Below are 19,932 nucleotides of genomic sequence, written 5' to 3' on the forward strand. Positions count from 1 at the left end.
TTTTTTTTTAGTAAACATGTCTTATTATGGAATATAACCTAAAAGAGGAAGGCCTGGGCCAGAGGGCTTATTGTGGGATAGAGTGCAGACTCTAAGGATTACGATATCTAGAAAGTATGGCCTGAGCAGGTCTGTTTTGTCAGCTGAGGCTGACTTGAATAAAGAGCTTCCTGCTGAGTGCAGAATTGTTATGACATGCTGGAGAGGGCCAGAGCCTAGGACAGTGGTACTCAGATGCTACAGGGGGGCAATATTGACATCTCGTTGTGGGGCAGGTGGGTGACAGAATGTTAGGCAGAGTGAGAGTTTTCACAGCCACTTTTGTGTCAGAATTGGGACGACGATCCAGACATGGGGCAGTGTGGAATTCCCTGAAATACAGGGAAGACAGGAAATGAGGGACAGAAGGAAAAGTAGTGTGGTTTGTTATTTGCAGCCAAAGTACAATTGTTAAAATAGGATAAATTTAAGAGAGACTCTAAGGGAAAGAGAGCATTATTTTGATGTAATTTGATAACCTAAGGAAATGAGCAGGGAGGCTTCCTATATGCAAAGTACCTGGTCCCTCCATCAGGACCAAGATGGTCTTGGTTCAAGAATTCTCCATGGCAATCTGGGAATAACAAGAAGTCCCAGAGGCAGGGATGGGAAATGTAGTTTGGGGTACTCTTGAAGGCAGCTGTGGCTACAGAAGAATCAGGAAGCACTCTCTTGTGCCTGTTTCGGCAGAGGGGTTTATTACCAAGAGAGAAGAGGGGAGAGAAGAGAAAATTGCCCATTTTGACTGTGATTACCATAGTTCTTAGTGAGAGTGAACTTCCAGCTGACCCCAGGAAAACAGTGCTGGTTAAAGCCACAGGTTTCTTGCTTGGCATCTTTAGGGTGTCGAAATCAACTCTTTTGTTTTGTGTTACAAGGATGGGGTACAAAAAGAAGGAAAAGATCAGGGACAACCCATGATCACTGATAAGAAGTATAATCATTTCTGCGCCTTTTACATTTGTTTCAAATTAAATAGATTTATATCTGCTTACAGCTGAATGTGGGAACATTTTTAAGAAAAAAAATTGTGATGTTGGTGTGTCCTTCAAGTCTCTCCCAGCCATAAGCAGTCTAAGGGGGAGCGGAGGACACGGAGAAGGCTGGCCTCACTGCTTTGTGCCTCACAAAGCTTTTATAAATAGTAGTGCCTTTCAGAGGTGGGGGTGGGTGATGAAGTTCAGTTGCATTTCGATTTACTGATACTGCAGTATTTTTTTTCTTAATTTTAAGATATATTTTAAATGAAAACATCTGTACGTAGGATGGGACCAGGAGTTCTTGAGTATCAACCTCAGTTATTCTACATGCATCCTTTCTTACAGAAAGACTTTGTTGTTTTCTGCCCCAAATGTCCCCATTAATAAAAATGGAAGGGGGGGGGAAGAGAAGAATAATCTCATAAGAATGTTAAAAGAATTGTCATAGTTGAGACATCTATAAAATAGTTTGATTTTCTTAAAGTGCTACACACTGCCAGTGCTAAGAGTTTTATTGATAGTAACTTTGAACATTCCAGTTTTCAATATTCATGTCTTTAGATACCATTTACAAACTCATGGGGTTAAACGCTATAAATTGCTTTTAATTGGAAGTTCTGGGTGCTCCTTGTCTACATGTTACTTGGTCTTACCTATAAATTCCATCATTTAAGAGCTCGTCTACAGAAAAGGATTAGGAAAGCTGGTGAGGTCTTAAATGTCCATAAGCTGTTTGCTCCGGTATTTCTTACAGCAGATGTGAAGAGTATGATGCTTTCCAAGACAGCCAGTACCTTCTCTTCCCAAGCTTTATGCTCTAGTGAAAATGGTCAGAGAAGAACCCAAACACCTGCTTTCCTCACTGGGAGGACAGACTTGAGAATCAAATGTCCTCCTATATCACAATTCATTTCTTTTGAGTCTCATAATAATCTATAAGAAGAGGCAAGTGAAGTGCACAGATGTAGATGTGAATCATTGCTTTTGGGAAGGAATGCTTTGGCTCTGGTCTGTCAAGAGTATTATATCTGTGAGTCTGTGAGTCACTCATTACTTTTTTTCTTGCCTATCTGGAAGAATATGGAAATTTGAATTTTTGAAGCTATGAGGAAAAAATATGATATAAACTAAATGGTAGTTATCTTTATGCGTTCTGAAACTTTCTCCCCTGCACCTGATAGAGAAGGAAATACTTTGAACATAAAGGGTCTCTGTAGTAGAGCAAAAGTACACACTCATCACATCCTTACTGTAGCCCATGAATTGTACTAGATGAGTTTTGAGGAATTTAGACCATAGTCCTTTCTCTCCTTGGTAGCATTCCTATGGAGTCTGGGTTAGGCAAACATTTATAAGCTTTCAATGGATTTATTTGTAAAAGCACTTCATGATTTTTCTTTGCTATTTAAAATCTAAAGATCTTTTGGGAATGAATTATTAGACCCAGGGTAGGCTAAAGGAAGAACTCACACATACTCCATCAAGAAAAAAGAAGATACTGTGATAATAATTATTTTCTGAAAAACAATAAGGCTTTCAAATGTATCATTAATTCCAAAGACCTCAAAAGGGCTGAAATTTGTCCACAGAACTAGAGGTTTTAATAGGAAATGTTTTCATGCAAACATCTACACAGAAATAGAATGCAAAAATATATGACCATATTTTTATAAAAGGCATATTTCCTCATTTTCAATATAAGGTTGAAGTTAGGGAAGAAAAATAAAAGTTATTCTAAGGCAACATTTCATCTTGAAGTGACATTAATTAAAAGCCTAAAATTATTACTCACAGGCTATTGTATTTTTATTTTAGCCTGTTTGCTTAGAAATTCTAAACTGTGGTCAGGTTTACTTTCTTGAATAGAATGACCAAAATAACAAAATGACCAAAATAACAGTTTAGCCAGATAACTTACTTCAGTTAAAGGGAGGAAGGTAGGAAAAAGTGCAAATGGCAATTCTTGGGATGTCAACTCCTGATGGTTAATTTAACCAAGTGAATTTGCCAGCCGAGGAAGAGGCATTTCATCAATTCCCCACTTCCGTCAATAACTAAGTCCACATTCTGGAGTACATGAGACCATTACTGTGACCTCAAAGACTGTGGCTATAAATCTGAAGTTAACATAATATGCATCTTCTTTACCAGCTTAAGCCATATCTATTACCTCTGTGTTTGATTTTTTTTTTTTTAACCCCTGGTGCTTTTACTTCTGTTTCTGCCAAACTTCAGCCTACTCTATGGGGAAGGTGAGTAAAATGAGAGGTAGGACAAATATGAAGACTGTGAAAAACTAAACATACCCTCAAGAATGCATTTTTTGCAGAGAACATTAGTGCTCAAATGCAAACTGTTGGAACATATGAATATATGTACATCTGTACATGTATATAGTGTAAAATATGTATGTATATGTTATTGCTCATATGCAGAAATCTATCCATTTGCAGATAGCCCAGGTGGGTCAGTTTTTCTATTGGAAAACCATTTAGGGTCATTCAAAACCATTAGGGCTAATACATGGAGAATTCTATTGACAGGAGAATTCATTTGCTGTCTTTTGAAATCCACATAGCCAAACTAACAAAGTATGAAACCATTATTTATGCCATTCTTTTACCAGGACTCAGAAGTATATATTTGAATTCTTAATAGCTGGTTTGCAAGCTGCATTAGCACCTCTTGGTTTTCAGTGATCCTGTCCCCCCAAGTCTTTTGAGAATTTATGGTCGACTTCTCTGGCCATTGAGATAAAAGACCTTATCCATAGTGGACAGGTTTCCCCATAGGGACCATTAGACATATACATATAAATACATACTTCCATCAGGCTTGTAACGATTGATTTAAAAATCACTACACAGTATTGATAAATAGCTCTATATTTTCAAGGTGCAGAAGAATTCCACAGCCTTAATTATTTCAGTGTCTTGCTGGTCTGCCTTAAGTGTATCTTCTGGGTTTTTTGGTTGTTTTATTATTTTAAAATTTTTCTGCAGTTGTTCATTTTGTATGCACATAATGTCATTTTGTAAAGTTAGGTTGTAAATATTTTATTTGTAAGTCAGAATTGCTCATGTGTAATGTTGTAGAGTGATGATCTGCTGTCTTGTTATTATACTGCAGTAAATGTTATAAGTTATGGATGAAACTTCAAAATGTACATTTCACATGTTATGAATTCCTATAAATATACTATACTGAAGATACTATTTCTGGTCACTTTTTTTCTCTTTAAATTTTTTTATTAATTTATGTGTGTGTAGTGTGTGTGTGGTGTGTGTATATGTGTGTGTACATGTATGCCACAGTGTAAGTGTGGAAGTCAGAGGCCAAGCTGCAGGAGTTGGTTCTCTCCTTCCACCATATGTATCCAGAGGATGGAACTCAGGTGGTCAGACTTGGTGGCAAGGACCTTCATCCACTGAGCCATCCTCTCTGGCCCTTGTCTCTCCCTCTCCAATTAAAACGCCTATTCAAAAAGAAAACAAAGAGCATTTTTTTTCCTCTTTTTCCCCCAAATTTGAATGTCTTTGACAAGCTAAAAAAAACAAACCAGGGGCTAGATAGATGGCTCAGCAGTTAAGAGCACTGGTTGCTCTTGCAGAGGACCCAGGTTTAAACCCCAGCACCTACATGGTCACTAACAACTGTAACTCCAGTTCCAGGGGATATGACACCCTCTTTTGGCTTCCTCGGGCATTACATGACATGGGTGCATTTACATACATGCAGGCAATACACTCACACATAAAAATAATAAAATATTAAAAACCCAAACCAAATCAAAACAAACCAACCACCACCACCACCAACAACAACAAAAAACCATTATTTGGTCAGCAAGATGCTCAGTGGGTAAGGCATTTGTTGTCAAGCCTGATGATCTGAGTTCTATCCTCCAGGACTGCATGATGGAAGGAAAGAACCAATACCTGCTGGATCTCACAGTTTTATGCATACAGGCATGGACTCCAGGCATATGGGAGAACCCATACACCTATGATCAGGCTTTCAAAGTCTGCAAGTGCCACCCAGGTGCAAATGAGGCTGATCCATAGTGTACTGTCAATTAACAGCTCATAGAGATGTTTGGCTTTGCCAATAAGAACAAAATGTTTTAACATTTGACTTCTTTTTCATCCAGGTTTTACTGCATTTACTGGTAATGGCAAACTGTCAAAGGCATGGGGCTTTCATGTTAGGATAATATAACCAATATAATCTCTTTAGAGGGAAAACAAAAGACTATAGAAATGGAATCTCAGAATCAGTTTGATAAATTAAGATTTTAGGCTCTGGGTTTTAGGAGTTATTTTCCTTAAACTAGGTTAAGATGCAACCTTAAGAGATCTAGAGACACAGCCTCATTACTTTGTCCAGATGGGCTTGGAACTTGTATTCCTGCTTCTGGCTCCTGAGTAGCTAGGCTTGCAGGGGCACATCCTCTCACCCAGCTAAGGGATTTATAAGCCAAATATGTTTGGGTTTTCAGATTGTCTAGCAACTTTATCCTCCCAGACAGCCCTGCCGCTGGCCAGTTCATCCACCCTCAACCCTCCTCCCCATCCTCATCTCCTATGTCAGTATTTGAGACATTCTAAGGGAAATCACATCTTCTTTCAGCACCAGAGTACAAAAGAAAATGAAACGCTCGGTTATCTGCTTTATATTCCCAAGTGCAAAGTGCTATGAAACTTATGCACCAGATGCTAAATTAATAAAAGAATTGCGGCTCTGTCTTCCAGAACTATTTTAGTGGGGGAAACAATGGAGGAGTACTGAAGTACTAAGAGATGATCTTGGTAGATAATTAAGGGAATTAAGGGTGGACCTATAAAAAATGAGCATGATCTACACAGATTCTCTTAACAGACGCGAAGCTTCAAACAAGGCGGTCCAGGCTTTAAATCCCTGAGTGCCGACCGGAGGGCAGCCGGCCCAGGCCCAGACCCGGGCACTATGCAGGGGTGCAAGGCGGGAGCCTTGAGATCCTGGCCGCAAAAGGCGGCGGAAGAGGCGGGACTTCTCGGGTGACGTCACCGAAGCCGCGCCCGGCGTCCAGAGCGAACTGAAACGCGGGAGGATGGCGGTCGCCAGTGAGGCCTTGGGGCCCTTGGTGGCGGAGCTGTACGACGTGCAGGCTTTCAAGTTTGGAAGTTTCGTGCTGAAGAGCGGGCTCTCCTCCCCGGTCTACATCGACCTGCGCGGCATTGTGTCCCGACCGGGACTTCTTAGCCAGGTGCCGGGAGAGAGCGCGCGGCTGTGGGTGGCGGGAACGGGCACCGGGTGCTGGCGGGCGGACCGCAGCCGGACTGCCAGAAGAGCCCCGCGCAAGCTCACCCACTGCGGGCTTGGGGTGGGCTGCAGGACCCCGAGCCGTGAAGCCCCTTGGGACCTTGTTCTTGACCGAGCGGCGTTGACACGTACTTTGCGAGAGTCAGGAAATCTCTGGACTCTGCCCGGGGCAGACGTCCTCGAGCGAACCTGTGTGCTTAGCCACCGAAGGAGGAAAGGAAAAGGTGGCGGGGTGGAGAATTTAGGGGCTGGCCAAAAGTCTGGGAGAGTTTTTGCGTAGAAAGGAGAACTCAGTGGTGTGGCCAGGAGCTAGAAATTAAGGTCGGGTGGTGGACGTCAGGGTCGCAGTGTTTTGGGTAGTAAGGGTAAAACTTCGGACTGGTTTGAGATTTCTAGCCCAGCTTCCCAAACCTTGAGTGGATTATATATGGATCACCTAGAAGTTTAATTCATTGTGTGAATAATGTACGGCCTTGAGATTATGCAGTTCTCACAAAGCTGCCAACTGAAGCTGCAGGCTACATTTTGAGTGGAAGAGAGGAATGTTCAGCCAGAGAAAGTGTTGCTATTCAATGTGAACATTGAACACTATGAATTGTTTAGTACAGTTATTTGATGTATGGGGGAGGCACGCATGTGCAAAAGCACTCGTGTAGAGGTCAGAGGACATCTTGGTTTTCGCCTTCCACCATGTGGGTCTGGGGATTGAATTTAGACGTCAGGCTTGGCAGAGAGCGCCTTTTACCCATTGAGTTTCCTCACGTGCCCAAAGTTTGAAATCCAAATAGCATTCGGGAGATGGAGGTAGTTCAAGGTCATTTTATACTCAGCTGCATACTCAGTTTGAGGCCAGCCTGGGCTACTTGAGAACCTGTCTCAAAAGCAAACAAACAAGAAATCAAATAGTTATGTGTTACTAGTGGCTACCGTGTTGGTCAGAAGAACCATAGAATATTTCCATCATCACAGAAAGTTCTGTCAAGAAGACATGTAGCCAGGCAGAGTGGTGCACGCACCCGTAATCCCTGCATTCAGGAGGCAGACATACATACAGCATTATGTAGGGAAACCCAGTCTCCAGAAAACAGATAAACAAAAAAGAATGAGTTTCTACCACATACTTTACTGGTTTTTGATTCTTGAGTACCCATTTTGTCTAATTATTGTAAAATAGATTGAACCCCTGACTGAGGTGGGTCACACTGCTAACTTTCACCATCCAGAATCACGACTCTTGTAATTGTGTCTCATCAATAGGGAAAGTAAATTACTAAGAATTTTCTAATGAAAAAATGGGTTTAAGAAGTCATTTGGTGCACGACAAAATTGCTTTTTTGTGTTAGATCATGGCGATTTTGTATGACTTTCAGTGGTTAGAGATTACAAAGCATCTATAACATCTGTTTATGTGATAAGGCTTCTCAGTATTTGTACTTCCCAGAAAAACAATAGAACGCAATAGAATATATGCTAACCTCTTAACTTCCTGGTAATAAGTTGATATTTGACTAATTGTATGTGCACATAAACATTTGGAGGAAAAAGGTATTTCACTAAGAAATGAGTTTCTAAAATCTTTTATGCTTCTATCAAAATCTGCAAATTATGTTTTAATTACATACTCACTATATGATAACACAGAAAAACTTATACCAGATTTATGATCTTGGAAATTTTTTATTATTTTTATGTGTATGTGTGTACTGCGTGCATGTATGTAAGTGCACCCATGTAATGCAATCCTGGTGGAGGACAGAAGGTGTTGGATCCCTTGGAACTGGAGTTACAGACAGTTGCTAGCTGCCATGTGGGTGCTAGGATTTGAACCTGGGTCTTCTGCAAGAACAGCCAGTGCTCTTAACCACTGAACCATCTCTCCAGCCCTGCTCTTGAAAAAATTTTGAAAATTTTATTTTTATTTTCTGTTTACGGGTGTTTTACCTGCATATATGTAAGCACACTTGTCTCATGCAATGCTCATGGAGGTCAGAAGATGGCGTCAGAGCCCCTAGAACTGAAGTTATAGATGATTGTTAACCACCATGTAGGTGCTGAGAACTGAACCCAGGGCCTCTGGGACAACGGCCTGTGCTCTTAACCACTGAACCATCACCTCTGCAGCCTCTTGAAAACATTATTTTTTTAATTTTTAATTTTTATTTATTTTTATTTTATGTGTGTCCGTGTATTGCCTGCATGTAGGTAAGTGCACCTGTGTCGTGCAATGCCCGCGGAGGACAGAAGAGACTGTCAGATCCCCTGGAACTGGAGTTACAGACAGTTGTTAGCTGCCATGTGGGTGCTGGGATTCGAACCTGGGTCTTCTGCAAGAACAGTCATTGTTCTTAACTGCTGAGCCATCTCTCCCGCCCCTTAATTTACTTTTTAAAAATGTGTATGAGTGTTTTGTCTGCCATGTATGTAAGTGCACCTATGTGCACAGTGCCCGTGGAGGCCAGAAGAGGGCATTGGATCCTTTGAAACTGGAGTTAAGGAGAGTTGTTAACCTTCATGTGGGTACTTGGAAACAAACCCAGGTTAACCACTGAGCCTTCTCTCCAGCCATGAAAAAAACAATTATTTATTCATTCCTTGTAGCCCCAACCAGCCTGGAACTTGATACGTAGATTGGGCTGACCTAGATCTACCTGCCTCTGCCTACATGCCCAGACTAAGAAGAAAATATTTTGAAGACCTATCCTGGTTTATGAACCATCTCTGAGCATTCTGTTTTGGGGGGGGGGTCTTTTTGAGACAAGGTCTCCCTATAGCTCCAGCTGGCCTGGAACTCACTATGTAGACCAGGCTGGTCTTGAACTCAAATCCACCTGCCTCTGCCTCCCAAGTACTGGGATTAAAGGCATGTGCCACCACACCTAGCTGTGAGTCCTTTTTCTTAAAAAAATAAAAGATTGGTGTTGGATGGGAGTACACATTCTGACATTAAAATACGAATATGATTTATGTAGAAAAGAGTATAAAACATTTCACACAATGGACTCTATACTTAGGGAACTCTTAAAGATTTCTTCAGAAAATAGAACCAGCCATTTAGATACTCAAAGTGTAACAGAAGTCTAGGAACCATCCTTAATCTTCAGGGTGTATCATAACTTTCCCCAGCGCATTTCATGTTGTCTTCAGGTCCTGAACCTAGCTGAGTAGGTTCATTTTTGTGTGTGTGTTTGTATACCAGGATTTAAGATTGTAGTGATGGATCTAAATCTGTCGCTGAATATTTTTTCTTCTGAGATTATATCTTCAAACAGAATTGGTTGATTTTTGAGTGATCTGTCTATATTTTGGGGGGTTGGGGAGTTGGCTCAGTGATTAAGAACACTAGCTGTTCTTGCCCAGGTTAGGTCCCCAGCATCCACATGATGGCTAACAACCAATTAGGTCCAGGAGGTCTGTCACATTCTTCTGGCCTCCATTGGTATTGCTTGCATATGGTACCCTTACATACATGTAAGCAAAACATTCATACACATAAAACAAAAATAAGAATTTAAGCTAATTCTCCCTTCCCCCATTAGGTTTGGGATTTATTTCCTGCTGGGTTACTCCCTTTAATGTTCCATGATTCATACAGCATTTTAAGTGATGGTACTAATGGGAAGTTTTTCTGTTCATTTCCTTACAGATTGCAGACATTTTATTCCAAACTGCCCAGAATGCGGGGATCAGTTTCAACACTGTGTGTGGAGTGCCTTACACAGCTTTGCCTCTGGCTACGGTTATCTGTTCAGCAAATCACATTCCAATGCTCATAAGGAGGAAAGAAACAAAGGATTATGGTAACACAGAAGTAGTAGCATAAGCAGCCAGTTACTGTGTGACCCGCTAAGATTTTGTTCTTTTTTGGTGCTGTCTTTTTCAGAACTGATGATTACTAGAGTTGTCTGTTCCTAGAAGGCCTACAGTACAACCTGTGAGATTTAAAAGTTGTTGTAAATCATCTTTCTTTATCATCTATGCCTGAGCAGGGTGTGGTAATGCATGCCTTTAATCCCAGCACCCAGAAGGCAGAGGCAGAAAGATCTCAGTTGTAGGCTAGCTGGGGCTACAGGGAGACCTTGTCTCAAAAAAAAAAAAAAAAAAAATTAACAGTAGAATGTAGGTCTGAAATGCTTTGTGTTGACTGGGCAGCTTTGAAAAGGCGCTCTTTGTGAAACTTCGACTTTTGTATTGGCCCTTCCCTCATCAGTATTTTCGAAGAATACATACTTTCTCTGTGTGTTTGCATTGAAATGCAGAGACAAATGAGTAAGGTTACTCTCATAAAGATTTGTACACTTAATACATTTTGTGTGGTCCATGACAATAAGTTATCATGTGAGTTTGCTTTACAATTTGAAAATCGAATTAAAAATATCAGGGCAGATTCATACTTAATGATATTTAAGAATTAATGGGACTTGTGCATTTTATGTTGATGTGATAATGCTTTGTTGCTTTGTTATTTTGAAGAGGTTTTTTCTTGTTTTTGGAATTTTAGTTTTTTTAAATTTTATTATTTTTTTATGTGTATTGCCTGCAAGTAGGTAGGTGCATCCGTGTTGTGCAATGCCTGCGGAGGTCAGAAGAAGCTGTTGGATCCCCTGGGATTGGAGTTACGGACAGTTATTAGCTGTCATGTTGGTGCTGGGATTCGAACCTAGGTCTTCTGCAAGAACAACCAGCGTTCTTAATTGCTGAGCCATCTCCAGCCCGGTTTTGGAATTTTTGAAACAGGGTCTTCCTGTAGCCCCAGTTAGTGTGGAACTCCCTATGTAGGTCAGGCTGTGACTAAGGTATGTATCATCATACCCGCTGTTTGTTTTTTTGAGGCAGAGTCTAACTATACATCCCTGGCTGGCTTGTTACTCGCCATATGGCCCAGGCTGGTCTCAAATATGTAACAGTCCTCCTGTCTCAGCCTTCTGAGTGCTGAGATTGCAGGCATGTACCACATCTAGCTTTGAATTTATGTTTTTAAAAGGCAAATTGTCAAAGCATTTGTTGTGAAACATTGAACAGTCAACAGAAAGCTTCAGAATAGATGGTCATAAAGTAAGATTTAGATCCTCTCTTAATGTGTACATTCCAGGTTTAGGCTCCAGAGACATCTTTAGTTGGCTGAAACATAATTACTTTTGTTGTATATGGAAATTGGAATCAATGGAAATTTTTCTTTGCGAGGTACCAAGCGTCTTGTGGAAGGAGAGATTAATCCGGGAGAAACCTGTCTGATCATTGAGGATGTCGTCACCAGTGGCTCCAGTGTTCTGGAAACTGTTGAGGTTCTTCGGAAGGAGGGCCTGAAGGTGACTGATGCCATAGTGCTGTTAGACCGAGAGCAGGGAGGCAAGGACAAGTTACAAGTTCATGGGATCCAGCTCCACTCAGTGTGCACATTATCCAAAATGCTGGAGATTCTTGAGCAGCAGAAAAAAATTGATGCCGAGATGGTCGGGAGAGTGAAGAGATTCATTCAGGAGAATGTTTTCACAACAGCCAATCATAATGGTTTTCTCCCTTCTGAAAAGAAAGCACGAAAAGAACTCAGCTTTGGTGCACGGGCAGAGCTACCCAGGATCCACCCAGTTGCCTCAAAACTTCTCAGGCTTATGCAAAAGAAGGAGACCAATCTGTGTCTGTCTGCTGACGTTTCAGAGGCCAGAGAGCTGTTGCAGCTGGCAGATGCCTTGGGACCCAGCATCTGCATGCTCAAGACTCATGTAGATATTTTGAATGATTTCACTCTGGAAGTTATAAAGGAGTTGACAACGCTGGCAAAACGCCACGAGTTCTTAATATTTGAAGACAGGAAATTTGCTGATATAGGAAACACAGTGAAAAAGCAGTATGAAGGTAAGTGCATTCTAAATTTCCAAGAATCAAAAATCCGCCTTAAAGTGCTGAAGGGAAAAAGACGTTGGCTTCAGGTCAGTCGTAGAGCAGTGTGAGTGGATCCAGGAGCTCAAGTAATGTCTCTGAAATTGTCTCTCAGCTGTGCTTTCCTCTCCTCAGTCTGCTTTCTTTGTTGACTTGTCTCTCAGGTAGGGAATTTCCATGTCTCTCACTTGGGTAGAGAATCCCTTCATTAGCTGGCCTGGGAAATGCACCTGCTCCTTTGAGCGTGAAGTTGAACTCTAAACATCTCGAGATCTCTGTTCATTCTCAGAGAAAATGGGTGAGCCATATTAGAAAAAGGGTGCTGAGTTCCTTCTGGGCAGGCACAGTGTTAGGTGTTGGCCCTGGATGAAAATTATAGATGAAAGATGAAATGAAACATTTTCAGTAGAAAAAAAATCTGTTGATAACATGGCTTTTATATTTATTGGTTTTGTGAGAGTCTCCCTATAGCCACAGCTGGCCTAGAACTCACTATGTAGATTAGGCTGGCCTCTATTTATACTTTTAAAAGTTTTTAAACATAGGGGAAAGCAGTACATATGTGGGTTGGGAAAATGCTTAGTCTTACTACTCGTTTAATATACAATTCTGTTTTTAGAAATATGTGACCATATTTTACTATTTAATGCTTTTCGTTTAACACATTTAGCCACATTTTATAGAAGCATCTTTGAAATAACTTTGTTTTTTTGTTTTTTTTTTTTGAGATAAGGTCTCCCTGTAGCCCCAGCTGGCCTAGAATTCACTATGGAAGACTAGGCTGGCCTTGATCTCATGGTCATCATCCTGCCTCCCAAGTGCTGGAACTAAAGTGTGAGCCACCAGCAGCGTAGTTTTTCTTGAATGTGTGCATGTTTCCAGACTAGTCCTTTCAAGTAGAACTGTCTGTAACATCTTCAAGTGCTGATGATGTCCTACCATTGCTACAGTGCTTAGTTCAGTTGAGCTTACTGATTGAAAATAAGAGTTATACAATCTTTATTTAGGCTTGCATGTTGGTTTTTCAAAAATTAGAGTTTTTGCCTTAACAGTTGCCTGTTAAGATTGGAATAGCTAAGGAACACATCCGACTGTCGAGTTAATGAGAAATTTCTACAGGGTGAAAACGTAATTTTCAAGAGCAGTTTCAGGACATCACTGCCCTTAAGCTCTGTAAACACCTATCTTCATGGGAGTCCTGTTCTTTTTTTATATTTTATTTTTAATGAATGCATGTATGTAAGTGCACCTGTGTCATGCAATGCCCACAGAGGACAGAAGAGGCCATCGGAACCCCTCGGAACTGGAATTACAGTTAGCTGCCATGTGGTTGCTGGGATTCTCACCTGGGTCTTCTGCAAAAACAGCCAGTGTTCTTAACTGCTGAGCCCTTTCTCCAGACTCAGGAGTCCCTTTCTAATTGCATGAGCTTTATTTCTGATCCTGAACTTCAGTCTTCAGATCAGTGTTCTTGATAAACCAAGTGCTGCATTGAGTGTGGTGGTAGGCTGATCTTTTTGAGTTCAAGGTCAGCCAGGTTTATATAGTGAGACCCTATCTTTGGGGGTGGGGATTTTCTCACTTGGATCTCTGGTCTGGTGGACTGCTGAATTTTTTGGAACCATAGATCCATAGATACCACTGAAGTTCTTTATGTACTTGACTGCTTCATTAACTTGTTTCTAGGAGATCATTTCCTATTAGTTGGTTGGGCAAAACTTTATATAGGTTGTTTGGAAATTAGCACATCTTTTTTATTCCTTAGGTGGTGTCTTTAAAATTGCCTCCTGGGCAGATCTGGTAAATGCCCACGTGGTGCCAGGCTCGGGGGTTGTGAAAGGCCTACAGGAAGTGGGCCTGCCTTTGCATCGGGGTTGTCTGCTCATTGCAGAGATGAGCTCTGCAGGCTCCTTGGCCACCGGAAACTACACTAAAGCAGCAGTAAGTGATGGGGAAGACCAGAGCTGTTATGCTACATGCTCTTGGGCAAGAAAATATCATCTGAGGCCTGTGGAACTCATGCCCTCACCCTCCCTATGATTCAGCTATTAATGTGGTAGTATAGTAGTTAATAGCATTTTGTATCTTGTAGCAGATGGTTTGAATTGTACTCCAGGTCATTAAGACCCATATCTACCTATAACTGCCTTTAAGATGTCTTTTTCATCTCACTCTGAGCAGAAAGTGGAGATAGAATGCATTTTTCAGAACCTCCCAAGTCCCACAGAGCTGTGCATTGTCATGACAGCAGCCCACATGACATGACTCCCTCTTGTCATTGTTTTTGGTGGGAAAAGCTAAGGTGTCCAGCTGCATGTTCCAGTATGGGTGAGGTCCTGGGCTTCATCTTTAGTCCCGCACAAAAAGTCCTTATACAATACTTGTGAAGGCCCTGTTCATTCCAAACACCGCTTGCAAAAAAATTGAATAAGAAATGGATAATTACCTAGTTAAAAAGTTGCTCTTCACATTTTCCTGTGTTACATTTTATAGTTGGATAGTCACCTAGAATTGTAGATAAAATGCCATGGAAATATTTTTCTATAACTGTTCAAAGACAGTACTTACAAAGAGCTGTTAAGAATTGACCTGCCCCTAGAGTCATGTTTTGACTCCATCCCTACAGGGACTGTAAATACCTGGTTTCCCAAGTCTCAAAAATAAAAGGTCCAGATGGTCAGTGCTGGTATTAAAATTCTGGGAGTGTGGGTCAGGCTCAAGGACAAGCTGTCAGTTGGTGGTAGCTGGTGATAAGACAGTGTGACAGCCAAACCAGGCCTGTTCTGCAGGATGTGATAGTATGGAAATGAGGTCAGTGAAGAGCAGGTGCTGGAGAAGCAGAACTTTCTGGAGGAACTTTGTATGAGATAGCACATGCCTCAAATCCTCTTTGGGAGTAGATGAGCCATCGGGCATTATTATGAGAGTTATACACAGTGTAGGATTTCTGGTGTTTTCATTGGAGGGAGGGTTAAGAAAACTTCATGAAGCAAATGTGTTTCATCCCCATGGCTGACAGAATACCATGATCTGTTTCAGATAGAAAACAGTTTTTTATTTATTTATTTATTTTTAATTATTTTCATTTTATGTGTATGCGTGTATTGCCTGCATGTAGGTAAGTGCACCCATGTCGTGCAACGCCTATAGAGGACAGAAGATGCTATTGGATCCCCTGGAACTGAAGTTACAGGTGGTTGTTGGCTGCCATGTGGGTGCTGGGATTCAAACCCAGGTCTTCTGCAAGCACAGCCAGTATTCTTAATCGCTGAGCCATCTCTCCAGCCCTTAAGCTTAATAACATTTTAACTTGATGATTTTTCAATCATTGTTTTCTTGTAATATAGCCTATTATATTCCGTGTAGGTTGAAATGGCTGAGGAGTATTCTGAATTTGTGATTGGCTTTATTTCTGGCTCCCGAGTAAGTACAAAACCAGAATTTCTTCACTTGACGCCAGGAGTTCAACTAGAAGCAGGAGGTAAGTTTATTCACTGGCTGTGGCTCTTTCAAAAATTGCTTCTTTACTCATGTCAGGCCAAGTACAACATTGTTATGATGATGTTGCTAAAGAAAAGCTGTCTAGACTAGTCTAGAACAATGCTGAACAAGCTTTTGGCCAGCAATGTTGTGTATTGTTTGCATGACAGCTTGCAGTTTACTTTTAGAATAAAAATTTAGAAAACTACTAGATTTTTGTCCAGAAAACTGGTACTTTAACTAGTATTTCCTGGGTGGTGTTCTGAATTTGCTGCCCAAAGAAAGTATTCTGTGTCCAAGTGAGTTTGGAAAACTCTGGGCTAAACTGTTAAGCATTTGTCAGGGGACTTTGTTGGAAGTGTAGAAGCCATAGCTAGACATTGGCAGATCAGTTTGAGAAATGCAGTTATAAAAGAGTAAGCTAGGTTATAAAAACGTGCATTTAAAAGCTGGGTTTAGTTCAGTAAATAGAGAGTATGTTTAGTATGCATGAGGCCCTGGATTCAACTTCCAGTACCACTACCCCTGCCTACCAAAAAAAATTTTTAGCTGTCCCATAGGGCTTAGTAAACAGCTTCCATTTTGAAGGAGGTAGAAATGAATACTTGGAAACATTTTGCTTTTCCTAATTTGGTTATTGTTCAGGACTAGGTGTTTGTAGCTCAGCTGGTAGAGTGCTGGCTAGCATGCACAAGGCCCAGGGCTCATCTGCAATGCCACATAAATTGACTTTGGTGTTGCATGCCTATAATCCCAGCTCTTGGGAGGTAGAGGTAGGAGGTTCAAGGCCATCCTTGACTACCTAGCAAGTTTGGTGGTAGCCTGGGCTACATGAGACCTTGTCTAAAAAAAAAAGTGGTTGTTGTGTGAGAAAGGTTGTTTATTGTAGCTACTGGACTTTATTCATCCCACCTTTCATCTCTTTCCTTCTTTGAGGATTACTTGCAAGGTTAGAGAGTGGAACTATGACCATTAGGCTTCTTGGTTTATAAAACTATATCATTCCTCAGTGAAGTTCATCATGTTGACAACCTGGTTTTATTTTGAGATAGGATCTCACTATATAGCCTGATGGCCTCAAATACAGAAATCCTCCTGAGTGCTGAGATTAAAGGTATGCATCATCATGCCTGTCTTGTTTTTTGTTTAAGAGCTGGGTATGATGGTGCTTGCCTAGAAAGAATGCCAGATTGGGCTACAGAGTGAGACCCAACAGTAAATTTTATGCTAGTTATTTTTCCTAACATACCCACCTCTCCACACCATTGTTCCCTCAAGTCTAGCTCCTCTCTCTGAAAGTGCCGTATGTACAATAAAAGTCAGTACCTTTGGCTGTTCTCATACACACAGTTTGGGGTATATTTTGTATATGATCAATTGTTTTTTCCTCATCTGGAGTTACTGCATTTCTTTTACAACTCATGGTGTTTCCTAGTTTAGAAATGAGCCATAATATGTGGAAACATTCTGTTGATGTCTGGTGTTTACAATCAGGGAGTGCCAGTATGTGTGTGTCTATGTTTCTAGGATACTGCATCAAGGTTTAGTGTTTAGATTGAAAAAAACTGGTAAACACCTTTTAAACCTGAACTACTAGAACTAGTGAATGAACATTAATTTTGGGGTTATTTTATATAGTATTTGTCATACTTAAGAAAAAGAACTGCTTTTGTTTTTAGGGTTTTTTGTTTTGTTTTTTGTTTTTTTCCTTCCTCTTTGTGAGACAGGGTCTCCCTGCAGTCCCAGCTGGCCTGTAACTTGCTATGTAAACCAGGCTGGCCTCGAACTCACAGATCCACCTGCCTCCCAAGTGCTGGGATTAAAGGCATATGTCGCCACGCCCAGCTTGTTTTTAGTGACTTTAAATGACATTAGAGAAAGTGAATCGGGAAGAAAACTAGCAGACTAGTGAAAATTGAGATGCAGATATTAAAGTTCACTGAAGTTTTTCTGTGCCATTTCCCATCTCAGATTTTATACATTACAGCAGAACCATTTCCTACCTAAGGAGTGGTTGCCTTGATATTCAACAACTCTTAGTAATTTTTAAACTACATTTATGCTAAACATTGGGAGTTGGGTAGATTTGCGTTCTTGGTGTTCCTAATTACCAATGGAAGGGCTAACACTCTTCGTTTTTTGGGACAGGGTCTCTCTCTATTGCCCTGGTTCACCTTTAAAAAATCTTTTTTTTTTAGTGGAGATTGATCTTGGGGCCTTGCATATGCTATACAAGCCCTCTAAACTGAGGTATATCCCCGATACTAAACTACTTTTAATCTCAGGTAAAGTGGGGATAATCATACTGACCTCAGAGTATTGGAGAGGCATCTTTGGGATGATGTGAATAGCCCTTGTAATTGTTTCACCAGGTAGGACATATAGGAATATCTAAAGCATAAGCCATTCGACCCAATGTTCAGAACAACAGAAATAATACAAAGCAGTCATTGAGGATTAGGATGCTAGGATTATAGCAGAAAGAGTTGTGGTCAGGTTAGATGTCTTGGGAACTTTCCCAACAGTGAACACTAACATCCTCTTCAATTGTGAAACCACGTTATGTCTCATAAATGCTCTTTACTTACCCTGAAATCTCTGGTTGATCGAGTGAGTCCAGTCACGTCTGTTTGGAAAGCAGAAATATATTTTTATTAAAGTTGGTCAGATCCTATTTCAGGAGTCATGTGCCACACTTTCTGATTTTTGCATTATGTTAAGTAGTTCTGTTTTTCTACAGCAGATCATCTTGGCCAGCAGTACAATAGTCCTCAAGAAGTTATTGGCACACGAGGTTCTGATGTCGTCATTGTGGGCCGGGGCATACTTGCAGCAGCTAACCGCTTGGAGGCAGCTGAAATGTACAGAAAGGCTGCTTGGGAAGCGTATCTGAGTAGGCTTGCTATTTGATACCTCAACTACATTGATGAGAAGATGCTGAATGAAGATAAGTGGTGTCTCAAAAGTCCTTGGCTTGAAAGCTTCATTGCCCTCACTGCTGCTTGGACTCCTGCACAGGACCAGTGAGGGACAGGCTCCTTTTAAAGCTTGATTTTATTGACACTGGTATTTGTTCAACAACCACATTTGTGGTTGCCAGGACTAGACTGCTTAATTCTTTTAATTGCAGTGAGGCACATTTTAGGATACAAGAGGCTAAAGTCAGTGTGTGTAAGTTATCCTTATAACATCTTATGTTAGTTACTTAAGTGTGACGTTGCTTAAGGGATCAGCAACATCACACTTAAGTGGAGTAGGAGCTTTAGCTCTGGTTCATTTTCTCCTTCCAGGCAACCAGTGTAGGAAGTCAGTCCCAGCTTCCTCTTGCCTCATTTGGATGACAGGCTGCTGCATCTAAGAAAGCAGTGGTACCCGATCCTGACTGCTGTTAATAGCAGTCATCTTTGCTAGTGTTGAAAGGGAGAATTCCTTAGAATAAGAAATTGAGTAGCCAAGTGTAGAACTTAGCTGCTACAGTGTGATTAGTCAATCCCTACAACCAACCAGAACTGGGTACTGTGGTTAAACTATGTTGGCATGATCCACTAGGCCTGGTGCAGGCCTCCAGGCCAAATTCACAGCTTCCCACATATTTGAACCATTTCCCCCTTTTGTCTACGTTCTCACCAACTGAGTCACCATTATCTTCAGTTCTTTAAGTTCTTATTCCTGCTGGGAGAGATCATTTAGCATTCAGCAGAATAAATATTCAAGGCTTGAGAATACTGTGGTGACTATGAGGTGGAACATGCTTCTTAAACAGGACCCTTAGGAGCAAGCAAAATCAAATGATTAAAGAATGAGCAAGGTCAATCTATTAAACAAATAGCCTGCTAATTTTCTTATAACAAATTCCTGCAATACCCAATCTACATGTCTTATCTATAAAAGTATTAGCAACTGCACCTTACACAGCAAATAACCTAGCACCCTATAATAAAGTGAAAATAAAGCAGTTAAAAAAATGCTTGAAAGTTCTTTTATAGTAGATGAAATCCCACTGAAATGGGTCAACAGCCCATGGAAAACACAGAGAGACCCAAAAGGTCAGTGCCTTGCCACCAAGGGGGGATGATCATCCCACACCTATCACCCCCTCCAAGGCTCAGGCACTTTTGCAGAAGAGATTGGCGGAAAGAATGTAAGAGCCAGAGGGAGGGGAGTGTTAACGGGAAGTGTCCTCCGACACTGTTGGCAAAAAAAAAACAAAAAAACAAAAAAAACAAAAAAACTTGATTACAGTGTAATCTCATCA

The 19,932-nt window shown here is 41.0% G+C and overlaps 1 protein-coding gene across 2 annotated transcripts; it reads left to right on the forward strand.

Annotated features, from left to right (window-relative positions):
* Window positions 1-6,042: 6,042 nt before the first annotated feature.
* On the forward strand, window positions 6,043-19,642 carry Umps (uridine monophosphate synthetase). 2 transcript variants are annotated; one of them, XM_008842971.2, is made up of 6 exons: window positions 6,043-6,264; window positions 9,964-10,117; window positions 11,502-12,173; window positions 13,963-14,138; window positions 15,564-15,678; window positions 18,418-19,642. In XM_008842971.2, exons 1-6 carry the CDS (start codon window positions 6,109-6,111, stop codon window positions 18,585-18,587), a joined length of 1,443 nt encoding a protein of 480 aa, XP_008841193.1. In that variant the 5' UTR covers window positions 6,043-6,108; the 3' UTR covers window positions 18,588-19,642. The 2 variants fall into 2 exon arrangements, with proteins under 2 accessions (XP_008841193.1, XP_008841195.1); XM_008842973.2 differs by having other exon boundaries at window positions 18,421-19,642.
* Window positions 19,643-19,932: the final 290 nt, after the last annotated feature.

The sequence above is a fragment of the Nannospalax galili genome, unplaced genomic scaffold (genome assembly GCF_000622305.1).
Source record: "Nannospalax galili isolate Female #2095 unplaced genomic scaffold, S.galili_v1.0 scaffold18, whole genome shotgun sequence".
Taxonomy (NCBI): Eukaryota; Metazoa; Chordata; class Mammalia; order Rodentia; family Spalacidae; genus Nannospalax; species Nannospalax galili.

What these genes read in the sequence shown, in the direction of transcription:
- Umps (XM_008842971.2), top strand. Translation starts at nt 6,109, where the DNA reads ATGGCGGTCGCCAGTGAGGCCTTGGGGCCCTTGGTGGCGGAGCTGTAC. An exon ending in GACCGGGACTTCTTAGCCAG is followed by an intron (nt 6,265 to 9,963) that starts GTGCCGGGAGAG and finishes ATTTCCTTACAG; the next exon opens with ATTGCAGACATTTTATTCCA. An exon ending in GAAACTACACTAAAGCAGCA is followed by an intron (nt 14,139 to 15,563) that starts GTAAGTGATGGG and finishes TATTCCGTGTAG; the next exon opens with GTTGAAATGGCTGAGGAGTA.